This window comes from Trichoplax adhaerens, genomic scaffold (genome assembly GCF_000150275.1).
Source record: "Trichoplax adhaerens TRIADscaffold_4 genomic scaffold, whole genome shotgun sequence".
Lineage (NCBI taxonomy): Eukaryota > Metazoa > Placozoa > Uniplacotomia > Trichoplacea > Trichoplacidae > Trichoplax > Trichoplax adhaerens.
In genome coordinates, this window is record NW_002060946.1 from 4,012,667 (window position 1) to 4,024,800 (window position 12,134).

Sequence of the window (12,134 nt, forward strand, 5' to 3'; positions counted from 1 at the left end):
CAACTAACAAGGACTGAGTAATCTTTGATTAATAGTAAGATAGATGAATTTCCCCTACATTCATTGATTAATTTCCAAGGGAATTTTTGCTAGCAGAGTTGATCCTTGTCGTTGAGCTCGGTAGCCATGCAATCTGCGGCAATGTTGTACACTGTGTACAAGACAGTAATATGGACAGTATTGCAGTAGACGTGTAGATAAATTACTCGAACCGTATCTTAGAATACAGCACTCAGTATCGAGTATCCAGTAGTAACAGCAATCACTATAAGATAAATGAAATATCCAGCATATGCAAATGTACAAATATCGTTTCTTGAGCTATTGGATTTCGTAGATCGTGAATTAACATCTAGTATTAGCCAATATCGTCGTCTATTCATTTAGTTAACTAGCTACAGGTACAACTATGATTAGAGCCTAAAGTACTATAGACAAGAATTATTTATTAGGCCTGCAAAAACGGGATTGTAATGTTGTAAACATAGAATGAAGCCATGGTTAGTAAACCCAGACGTAATATGTTAAAAATTTTAGAGATACAAAATAGACAGATGTGAGAGTAACTGAATAGGAATAAAGAGCGTATTAAACTGCAATCTGAGAGAGTGTCAAAACTGTTTGAGTGTGGGTGCACGTATAGAACGATATAAGGACCTTTCAATCTTAATATTGTAATGATATTTAACATCGATATTAAATCAGAGTGCTACATCAGTTTGTCGTGCATACTTTACTCATACTCGTATATTGCAATTAGTAGAACCATCGATAAGATAGTCAAATTTGCAAATACCGTATCATCACTAGTTTTGCATATTAATTTGGTAAGAAACAATTATTATATGGATAGAAAGGTATATTGCATTATGGAATCTTTTCCAAACAAAAAAACGTATGCATATACATTAATAAGTAGTAAGAAACTTTCAAACTAAAAGTAATACTGCAGATAATATTAATACCGGTAGAAATTTTAAGTGAGAACGCCAACATTGTCTATTTAGTAAGGCTAGAATTTGGTAATGGAAATAATGTTGATATAGAATAGATCATGCTGAATTCCAAACCAAAGCTATATATACAAAAACTCGGTTACTTTGCCTAGTAATTATAATTATGAACGTGAAATTTTGCTAGGACTACGAGTATTGATTGTAAATGAGCTATTTAACCTTGCCGCATTCATGATTTATCAAATCTAAATTAAATATTCTGAAACATACTTTGCACATTCTAGAATTATTTCAATTGCGTTACTTTTGAAGTGCTCCGTAAGTCGAATATTATTAGTTACCGAAACGAAAGGTTAGCAGATGGGTATTTGCATTGAGATACAGAAGTATTATAATCTGGTATAAACAATATAATAGTAGATGATAGATTTAGCTTAATAACTAAATGATATTTTTCTACTATCGCCCAAGACATAAAATAGTTTGTAAATTAAAGCTATCATGTAATTGTGGTAGATTGTACTAAATAAATAAGTTGCGTGATTATTATTACTACCTAATCCGAGAAGTGAAATATTAGAAATTTCTTCACCGAGGCCTTATTATATAGTTATTTATGATCAATTTAAGACAACGACTACATAAAGTTTTTATTATCGTCCAGATACGGGATGGTTGTAGATGAAGACCATCATGAATTATGGTGGTTAATTATAATTATTACATATTACACATTGCGTAAGTATCTAACAGGTTATTATCGATGGTATTTATCTATTATCTCTCTGCATACATCTACTTTATGTTAGTTGTAATGTCTTTCATTTCCGACATCATTTCTGAAAGCATTAAATGTCGTTCCCAGATTCATAGAAGATTGTAGAGAAGAATGAGTAAGCCTTTGTAGCCGTATTGATGCCCACGTTTATTAAAGATATCCAATCCTTGCAATTGTGATATTGAGTTAGAAACTTTTAAATACTAGGTAAATCTACCTTGCTTTGATAAAATATTGCACCGTCGTAACTTGGTTATCGACATCTTAATATAGTAAAACAATATATATATAAGCTGATGATAATAACTAACATAGAGTTCGGTGTTGTTAAAAGTATGGTATAATAAAAAGTGATGATTATACTGTAATATTTTACACTACAGTATTGGAAAATGTGATAATATAAATAATAATATCAAGATAGATTCAAAGATACCCATATTAGATGCGATAGAACAAATTGAAAAGTGTGCAAAGTAAATCGCAATTACAACAGCTGTCCAAGCTCAGCCAGTTGCTGTAACAATCTTTATAATTCAAAGATTCAGTAGTCTATGATGAAGCACTGTACTGTGTATCAAGTATTTCTAATAATAGAAGAGGTTATTCCTTTTATCATTTAAGCCATGATGTAAATAGACAGTGAGACAACCACTTAGTCTTTAAGATAGGATATACGTGAATTTATGCTATTTCATGCATATTTATCAAATACTGAGATCATTAGCTCTACCATGGATCTGTGTAAAAGTTGAAATTGTCCTAAAGATTATCAATCACCGAATTAACAAAAATTTACAATTAACACTAACACATAGGTAAATACTTTGGGTACGTTGCACTAAGATATGAATTTGCTGAGTTATTAAATCGAGTCTATATCTTCTAAGTATAAATACTTATTCTAGTAAAAGCTATCTAGTAAATTGAAAACAGTTATAAATGATTATCTAGCAAGACAATTGTAAAAATTATTCCTTTTCTATGCATTTTATACGCGTATATTGATATTGCAAATTAGGGAAATTGTAAGAACTTTTTTGCATTTCTTACGATCGGTATAATGACGATAATTGTGATGGAAAAAGTAGACGTGTTGTGATATCATAGCTTATTTAAATTATGCGATGACGAGTTTACGATAGCATTTACTAACTAAGAAGAAGAAGATTACAATCGACTACTAGGCTCGTTCATTACTCCTCTCACTAATCCTTCTTGGGCTATGCTAACCGCTAATTTACCATCTCGTGTAAAAAGCTTGCCTAATACTAGAACTCTTCCGTTATTCGCTTTTGGGCTTTGCGTTTCATATAACAGCCATTCATCAGCACGTACTGGTAAATGGAACCACATAGAATGATCCAGTGATGATATCATAGTATATCGAAAGTTAGGGTGAGCTGCTGTAGCTGTATAGAGTATACTATAATCGGAAGCATATCCTACGATAGGCGAGTGTAAATTTTTCAATTCAGGTCCTATTTTGTCAATGCCTTTAAACCACGCCAATTGGTAAGGAGGATGTTCGGTCATGTCTGCCCACTGTTGCTGACAACGCCGAATATCTATAGGGATTGGTGAAGCAAGTGATTTCTCAATTAAGAGACGATTATTATCATTCGTTTCATGTTCAAGCCTTCGTTGTGATACTTCCTCATCTGTAGGTAAACTTTCAGGATCGGGTGCATTGGGCATATTAGCTTGATGTTCGATTACAGTTTTTTCAAATTTACAAAATGATATTTGGCTTGAGTAAATGGTTAAACCTTGTTGGAGAGCATGAACATTTCTACTGCAGTATGAATGGCCGTCCCTGATACGTTCTACTTTATATATGAGAGGAATGGAAGGATCGCCAGCGCGAAGAAAATACAAATGTAGAGAATGAGGTGAAAATTGTTCATCAACTGTTTTACTAGCAGCTACTAGAGCTTGTCCTATCGCTTGACCACCAAATATACGTTGTGAAAATAGAGGGTACCATAATGTATTACCTCGGAAGATATCAACATCGATCTCTTCTAAATCTAATGTACCAAGTAAGATGGAAGCTTTATCCTTGGCTGAAGACATGGCTATATCGTTCAATTTCTATTACCAGCATCAACAACTATAATGCATAAGAATAATGCACCAGAACTTCTTAGACTGTGACTAATAAGCACTGAGTAATCTTTGATTAATAGTAAGATAGATGAATTTTCCCTACAATCATTTATTAATTTATAAAGGAGTTTGCTAGCAGAGCTGGTCGTTGAGCTCGGTAGCCAGCAATCTGTGGCACTGCGCTATATTACTATTATATACGTTTTCTTATGATTGGTCATGCCGGCATGCGTACATCGATTCCTCAAACTGTATCTTAGAATAGAGCATTCGGTATGAAGTAATACAGCATACCGCTGGAAGATGAATTAAGTGGCCCCCAAAATTGACAAGACCTCCTTACCTACACTGCAAGTGTGCAAATACCATTTGTTATAGCTATTGGATTGCGTAGATTGCTAATTAAGATCGAATATTCTACGTGTTGATTATGAAAGTTATCGCTTTCCACGTACTGCATGATGCTAATATTTGTATTTGTGTTAACGGAGAAGTCCGAGTAGTCCTGGAATTAGAGAGTAAGTGGTCGAAGCAATTTGCAAAATCATTCAACATGACTCAGAATATCAATCTGTATTAGCCAATGTTGTCGTCGTCGTGTATTATATTTATTTATTATTTAGTGGAAGATTAGCTGTAGATGTAGTTATAATTACACTCTAAGTACTGTCGACAAGAATGATTGATTAGGACTTTTCAATTTTTAGAATTCTATTGATTTTTAACATGGATATTAAACCAGAATGCTACATCAGTTGTCGTGGATACGTTCTATAGTAATTAGCAGAACCGCAAGATAGCCAAATTTGAAAATACCGTAGCAGCAGTAGTATTGCATATTAATTTAGTAACATAAGTCTAATAAATTAGTTAGAGTTGAAGTTATGATTGGATTTGGAAGAGCATAGGCAAGAAACTATCATTATATGGGTATAAAGATATATTGTATTATATAATCTTTTCCAAACTTAAGAATACATATGCATTAATAATAAATCATAATTAAGTAGTAGTCAGAAACATTCAAATTAAAATACTACAGATTGCTGCATTAGCAGTGTAATCTTACATACGACAAGATTTTAAGCGAGAATACAAATAGACCGATTCAGTAAGGCTACAATTTAGCAAAGGCAATAATAGTGTAGATCAAGCGGCATTTCAAACAATGGCAATGTACAAAACTCAATTACTTTCCCAAGTAATTTATAAATCTGAAATGTTGCTAGGACTATTAATTGTAAATAGGCTCATATTGAGCCTTGCCGTACTCATAATTCATGAATCTAAATTAGATGTTCTAAATCATGCTTTATACATTCTAGGACTATTTCAAGTGCGTTACTTTTGCAGTGCTCCGTAAGTCTACTATTATTAGTTACTTTTAGAATTATTCTTAACATAGCGATTGCTATCCTTTTTGGAGTTATCATTTTGACCTCTAATGTATATATCTACCTTAAGGAGATTACATAAATCTGTTCCTTTCTAGCTCCTGCCAGTAAATTCATGTACAGTAGTAATAAAAATGCTGCAATTCATACACCGTGTATGCAATGATGCCATAGCTACTAGTCCGAATAATACCTAGTACCGCTAGCTCCATTCCCTAACTAAAATATTTAACATTTCTCTATCTATCGTCACTTTTAATCAGTAAAAATGCACAATTCCGTGAACAGTGGGAGAAAGCCATTGATGAAGTTACAAAGTATACTGGTATACACCATTTTGATGTAGCAGTGACCAGTTGGTAAGTACTAGCAATATATCATAATAATAATCTCTTATATAGCCAATTGATAATGTTTACTGCATGCTTAAATTGCTAACTATTTCTCCTTCAAGTTAACAATTTATGTTAAGATATTAGTTGCGTCAACTAAGATTATAGAATCTGTTACATTGACATTATAGTATACGAGAAAGCATATACAGAGATGTTTACTTGCTGTGTACTTTATGAAGTTATATATTGTAGAATGTTATACCACTTATATGATATAGTCTGAAAAATATCTTTTTTCCTCATAAGGGTTATGCCTTCAAAAAGGCTCATTTTACAAGAATTAATAGAATGTGACAAGTAAGATAAATCTTATATACTCCATGTTGCTATTGCATATGTAATACAGATACATAATGTACTTTAAGTCTTTAATACACCTTAATATCTACACTAGCACCAAAGCTTTTTCAATACTGAATAGTGTCAAGTAGAAAGACGATGCTTAGAAATCGAATAGCTTGATTTTCTATTGTACTCCAATTAGGTGGATTGCTGTGGATCATCACCTCTGTCATGCGACTCTGGGATTCTATGATTCTCCTTTCCAAAATGCATTAATTTTATCGTATGATGGTGGAGGTAATGATGGAACATTTAACATCTACAGTGGTACAAGAAAGGATTATAAAATACAGCTAATTAAAAAGGTAACTACACCAAGCAAAGTAGGTAAAAGTAACACCAGTAACAGATGTTGCAAAATATAGCTGAGCAGTGATGAAAAGGCGCAGACTTTTACCTGTAATTGATCGATTTACATTTTAATTTCGCTAAATCGAAAATATTCACTCTTAGATCGGGCTAAATTTAGGTACGCCGTATCGCCAATTGGCAACATGTATGCCAGAAGTTACCGGTAAAACGTTTTCTAATGATGAACCAACAAATTATATGAGATTCGCTCCGTTGGCTCTTTCTGGCAAAGTAATTTTTAAGAATTTGTTCTTCAGTTTAAAGTAGCTGCAGATTATTGGCTAAATGATTATTCAATCAACGGTAATAGGTAATGGGTTACGCAGCTTTAGGTAAAGTGCGTAAGGAATGGCACCAGGAACTTTCCGATTATTATAAATGGTTTGTGACTCCGTTGCAAGCAATTTTTTCACTTGGAGATCAGCTCAATCTTGTCAGTATCATTTTGATAGAAAAACAGATTACTGTATGCAAATTTGGTTTACTTTAATCTACTTTTAACTTTATAAAATAATTTCTATTAGAATTTAGAACCAAATGCCTTAGATAATGAAAATGCTAGAGATCTTGCTGCATCAAGTCAGGTAGACCAATCCTACATAACTTGTAATAAGTTATTATGATGGGCCTAGTAATAATATATAACTAACTCTATTACCCTGATTTTTAGAAAGTATTTGAAGAATTACTGTGTGCGGAAGTTAATAAGTGTCTTTGTACTCTTCGGTATACTTTGACAATATTTTGCTTATTTTTACGATACTTCTTAATGAGTGTTAAAGTTATGGCTACATCTATTGGATTTTATAATTAGGGAGACTGGCCAAGATATCGATGGTATTGTATTGACTGGGGGATGTGCCTTGGTAATACTGAAAATATGAAGAAATTTATTAATTATAATTATCTATTGTTATGTCAGTAAATTTTTAATTTATGAAATATCACGATTAATGTATATGTAGAATGTAAATGCAAATTATGAAGTTGCTAAAGACTTTGGTTATCCTGTGCATGTACCTTCCGCTCCCAATGACTGTGGCATCAGCATTGGAGCAGCATGGCAAGTAACACCGTAAGTGATTCAAAGTGTACGTAACTTTTAGCATATCATAATGTGGATGGAGTAATGAAAAAAGAATGTATTTCATTCTCTAACATGTTTACTATTCGAAACTTAGTGCAATCTTTGATTTCTGTTTGAATAGGCCTATACAACACTTTCCAACTCAATACTGTGGTTTGCCTCTTCATGGATTAGACAGCTTAACAAAACTTGCTCAAGAGCGTAACGCAAGAGTTGTAACAATAACGGAGGTATGTACTGCTGCTCATATTGTTTAATTAGCTGTAAAATAGTTATAGCTATTGTATAATTAAACAATCTATTACTTTCTTTGTAATGGACTAGCTTGCGGAAATTATTGCAAATGGTGCAATAATTGGTATAGCTCGCGGAAGACAAGAAGTAAGTTGTAAATAGTATCGTTTAAATCTTATTTGATACAATAGAAAAGACAACAGTTATTACAAATTATTATATTGATGTGGTATCTAGTTCGGTCCTCGTGCCCTTGGTCACAGATCAATTGTATGCTACCCTAACAAGCAAGAATTAAAAGATAAAATTAATCGGTATGCATAATAGGGATGTTCTTACGATTGATTTTGAGTCTTGTTAATAAAGATGTGGTTTCCATTTAGATTGAAATCAAGGCAATGGTTTCGACCGTTATGTCCATCAGTTACAGTCGAATGTGCTAGGGACATCTTTGAAGGTATGATTTACTAATTGTGGTCATGATATAGAGTATTCATTATTAATAGCATAAGGTTTATTCTTTACTAAAGTCTGTAGTAGTTCGGAAGGTGCCGTTGTAAAATCATGCATCTCTAGTAATGGTAGCAAAGGATGGATTCCTGCATCTCCTTATATGTCATTCGCAGTACCATTAACTGCACAAGCGAAAGAAATGTTTCCTGCTATATCTCACTTTGATGGAACTGCTAGGTAAACACAGTACAAGTTTCATTTGTAGAAATTGTGTCAGTAAAAATTGTATGCTATTTACATCTTTGGTTAATGTGTTTGATTTTAATATATAAACATTTTGTCTTGATTTTAGGCTTCAAACTGTAAGCAATGAAGATGAACCTTGGTATCATTCGCTGCTCGTAGCCATAGGGCAGAAAACTAATGGAAAAGAAATTCTTCTAAATACTTCATTTAATGTGAAAGTAAGTTTACAAGGGGTAATGCACCCATTTAATAGCAAGATTGTATTTTTAAATTTAATTTATTATCATACTGTGGCAGAAACATTATCATTAACTTCTAAATTTTTATCCAATAGGGTAAACCCATTCTAAATAATGTCAATACAGCGTTGGAAATTTTAGATAATAATCAATCAGACACGCTAGATTACGTTTTAATTGAAGATTACCTATTTCAAAAATCGTTATAGTTTATCAAAATTACCTAATATATTATCAATTTTTTGATAATGAATGCTGCTATATTCGCTATCTAAGCTAAATAAAATGGTTATTGGATGATTTTTAAGACCCAGAATTTCGGAAATTATATTCAAACATTCCGGAGTTTTAATACTATTTATTATTGACAATGATACAGAAAGCATACGAAAATCTATTTTACATTACGGTTCATAATATTCCAAGTTTTACAGAATTGATGTTGAACTATCAGCAGTTACATAATTATAACATGTCAATAAAATATTATATTTTACATTACACAATAAATATTATTACAAAGCTCTGAAATTACTTTCGCAAAATTTAGTCATATCATGCTACTGTTGCCTGGATTGCCGCGCATATTCAGGGTGAAATTGAGAATTGTACCTGTCATAAGAATAGAAAGAAAGACTGAGTTTAAGCACTAGCTTAACAAATGAATATTTGTCCGTTTGTGTCTATGTCCAGTAGTAGATAAATATTAAAACTTACCTTTGATATGGCGTAGTAGCGCGATCCTTTTGCCCGGAATTATCATTAGTACTATAAATACGCTTTAACAAATCTTGCTCTCTTTGTCTTTCTCCTCTCTCTCTTCGAATTCGCTCTGCTCTTAATTCTTCCAAGGTTTTCTTACCTTGATTACCTTTACTACTAGCAGCTTTTGAAGCACTTATAGGGGGAGGCAACGGATCAGCCTATATTAAATCAGCGAATATGATTGTATGTTTACGAGAAAAATTGTAGCTTATAACTCGTAGTCCTGTTTCGTACGGAGTAAAATGATTTGTACTGTTAACATATTTGTAATATTACCTTATCATTGCCAGTCTTTTTAGCCTTCAAGTACTTGTTAATATCGTTTAGAGGATCCATGACATTTTTTCTCTTCTTGTCCCTTTGGCTATATCGATTATTAGCAAAACGATAATCATATCTTTGTGTTACTTTAGCAGAATGAGGTGAATTTAATAACTACTATATAAAGTCCTTTATTTGCAAAATTAAAATGATCAGATAGGGACTACCACATAAAAACAAATATCATGATTACTAGCATTTTCTAATGGTATCTTTAATAAATTGTATATGAGTATTGCAATACAATCATACTGTACCTAGCTTTCTCTTCAGGTGTTTTCGAGCGGGTATCATCACAGTACCAAGGCTTACCATCTATTGGTAAAAACTAAATAAGTTAGTAATTAGACACAGAAGGTATTAATGCATTTTACTACTACAGACGCAGTATATTCAAATACGACGTACTGTGAGACTCTATAGCACTTTGGCCGAGGTAAGTTAAAATCCCAAGTTTCTTTTCTAGTCGTTCCTGTTCTGCTTTCTTTTCTGCTTCATATTCACTATTTGTTGTGACAGCATCGTCTTGCTATATTTTAAAGAGAATATCAGAATTACAATAAGATTATTATGGCCGATTATAGCCTAAGTTCGATTGGCTACTATCATTTTAAACTACAGCTAATATCTGTGTGTACACCTATCATAGTGTACATTAAGATCCTATGTGCCAATGTTCTTTCAGAATTATTAGAACATTGTACAACATTAAAATAATAATGGCTGCCAACCGCAGTTGTACACAAGATGGCAAGATCAATACCTCAAAGAGGTTAATATTTTTCTCCTTGGTTCTACTACTGGTTAGACTGTCGCTAACGTCTTCCCCAGAGTGTATTCGCGATCTCTTACGAAGTATTTCAAGACGAGATTCTTTTTCCTTTAATTCAATCACAATCGATTAACATTAGCAAGTCAGTAAGAGTTCAATCATTAATAAATAGACTCATTTTTTGTGATTTACGTAGGAAATACTAGGTACTTTAATTTTCGTATCTACTCGAGTCATTTGAAAATTAACTGTAAGCAGAATTAAACTGCGGTGATTCGATTTAGGTTTTAAGGTCATCTAGATTATATTTATGACTACAGCTTTCGAAAGAGGGTTACTTTATAACCTAGCATGAATTACAACGACACACTTTGCACTAAAGTAATTTGAATATTGCGTGGCAATAGATGCGATGATTCAGTTTTGGTGTGCTAACATCATCTGTATCTATAATTTTGATTTTCTGGAATACCCTCAACTACTAGCCAATTACTTTACAACATAGCATAAATTATAATGATAACTACGTATTTAGCTTCCTCAGTTCTCTACATCACTGTTCTTGAGTCATTTGAACATTACGTAGAATCAGATATGAGAACTCAAGTTGCATAGCATAAACAACAACGTTTGTCACTAAGTTTGTAAGTTGCTTTTAGATATAACACAGCTCTAATGCCTGTGATTGCAAGTAGAAAGTAATGTCAATTTGAATATCATAATTACGTGTCTAGATCGCTTACAGCTAATTCAATCTTTCGTTGTTTCTCTTCTTCTTCTTGTCGAGCTTTCTCTTCATCGCGTCGTACACGTTCAATATTGCGCTTATTGCGTACATGCCAACTGTGAATACGTAAGTCGAGAAGGAGTTCCGTTATGAAAAAGAACAAAAAACAGACAGTATTAGATATAAGGTGGTAGTAGAAGGGACTTTCCTGCAGCATGCAAGGTTTTTATTAGAGTAGAGCTGTTGAAATGTTGAAATGTGGATGTACAGCAGCAAATAATAATAGAGTAATAGGATACAAGATTTTTAATTCCAGCTGGAAACTATGCACACAACAACACATTGACGTATTTCGCCCATCGTACAGAGGCAATTTCAATGCTAGATAGACGAGGTCGTATAAAGAGCGAGAAGGAAGAAGGAGACGATGGATGAATGGATGAGCATTGATATTGCGTAACAACAAACCTTTTCTTGGGTAAAATATTCATCTTTCTTATTAGTCTCTAATTGGCAGCAATGTCAACACTATCAATGGTTTAACAACTTGAATTGGTTTAATGTATAAAGAAGCGATGGTTAAGGATTACAATGGAGAGAGCCTTGGTAGATGCTAATCAGTCATAAGCGATGGGATCTATTCTCAGTTAGCAACCAACCCTAAGCCATGATCGCCATGTAAGGTGCTGTTAATAGAGAAGAGAGGAAGATGCCAAAGACAGTGTTGGGCATACAGTATTAATTGAATTTTACATACCGTATTTAGTACTCCATTCTACAGTACAGTACTGTACTCCAAAACGGTACGGACGTACAGACCAGCTCGGTCGGTACGGTACGAACGGTCCGGTCCGGTCCGGTCCGACAGTTTGAGTGTGTAGCGTGCTTTTCGCCTCATAGGTAGACCCTACTAGTCCATGCATCAGTGCGCGCCATAGGACTCGACCACAGATCAATCATCCATC

General features: G+C 33.4%; 3 protein-coding genes across 3 annotated transcripts; 1 reads left to right on the forward strand and 2 right to left on the reverse strand.

Moving 5' to 3' along the window:
• Positions 1-2,904: 2,904 nt before the first annotated feature.
• Positions 2,905-3,810, reverse strand: TRIADDRAFT_55625 (uncharacterized protein; the record flags this gene model as incomplete). The annotated part of the gene is made up of 1 exon (XM_002111979.1): positions 2,905-3,810. One exon carries the CDS (start codon positions 3,808-3,810, stop codon positions 2,905-2,907), a length of 906 nt encoding a protein of 301 aa, XP_002112015.1.
• Positions 3,811-5,011: 1,201 nt separating this feature from the next.
• TRIADDRAFT_55626 (uncharacterized protein) lies at positions 5,012-8,793 on the forward strand (the record flags this gene model as incomplete). Its single annotated transcript, XM_002111484.1, has 17 exons — positions 5,012-5,202; positions 5,501-5,596; positions 5,879-5,929; positions 6,117-6,279; positions 6,428-6,556; positions 6,636-6,758; positions 6,850-6,909; positions 6,996-7,051; positions 7,140-7,191; positions 7,291-7,400; positions 7,534-7,642; positions 7,737-7,793; positions 7,884-7,960; positions 8,030-8,103; positions 8,177-8,336; positions 8,452-8,563; positions 8,680-8,793. The coding sequence occupies 17 exons, from the start codon at positions 5,012-5,014 to the stop codon at positions 8,791-8,793; spliced, it is 1,734 nt and encodes a 577-aa protein (XP_002111520.1).
• A 351-nt stretch (positions 8,794-9,144) lies between these two features.
• Positions 9,145-11,660, reverse strand: TRIADDRAFT_55627 (uncharacterized protein; the record flags this gene model as incomplete). The annotated part of the gene is made up of 8 exons (XM_002111980.1): positions 9,145-9,196; positions 9,302-9,507; positions 9,626-9,713; positions 9,928-9,985; positions 10,079-10,199; positions 10,434-10,550; positions 11,186-11,285; positions 11,638-11,660. 8 exons carry the CDS (start codon positions 11,658-11,660, stop codon positions 9,145-9,147), a joined length of 765 nt encoding a protein of 254 aa, XP_002112016.1.
• Positions 11,661-12,134: the final 474 nt, after the last annotated feature.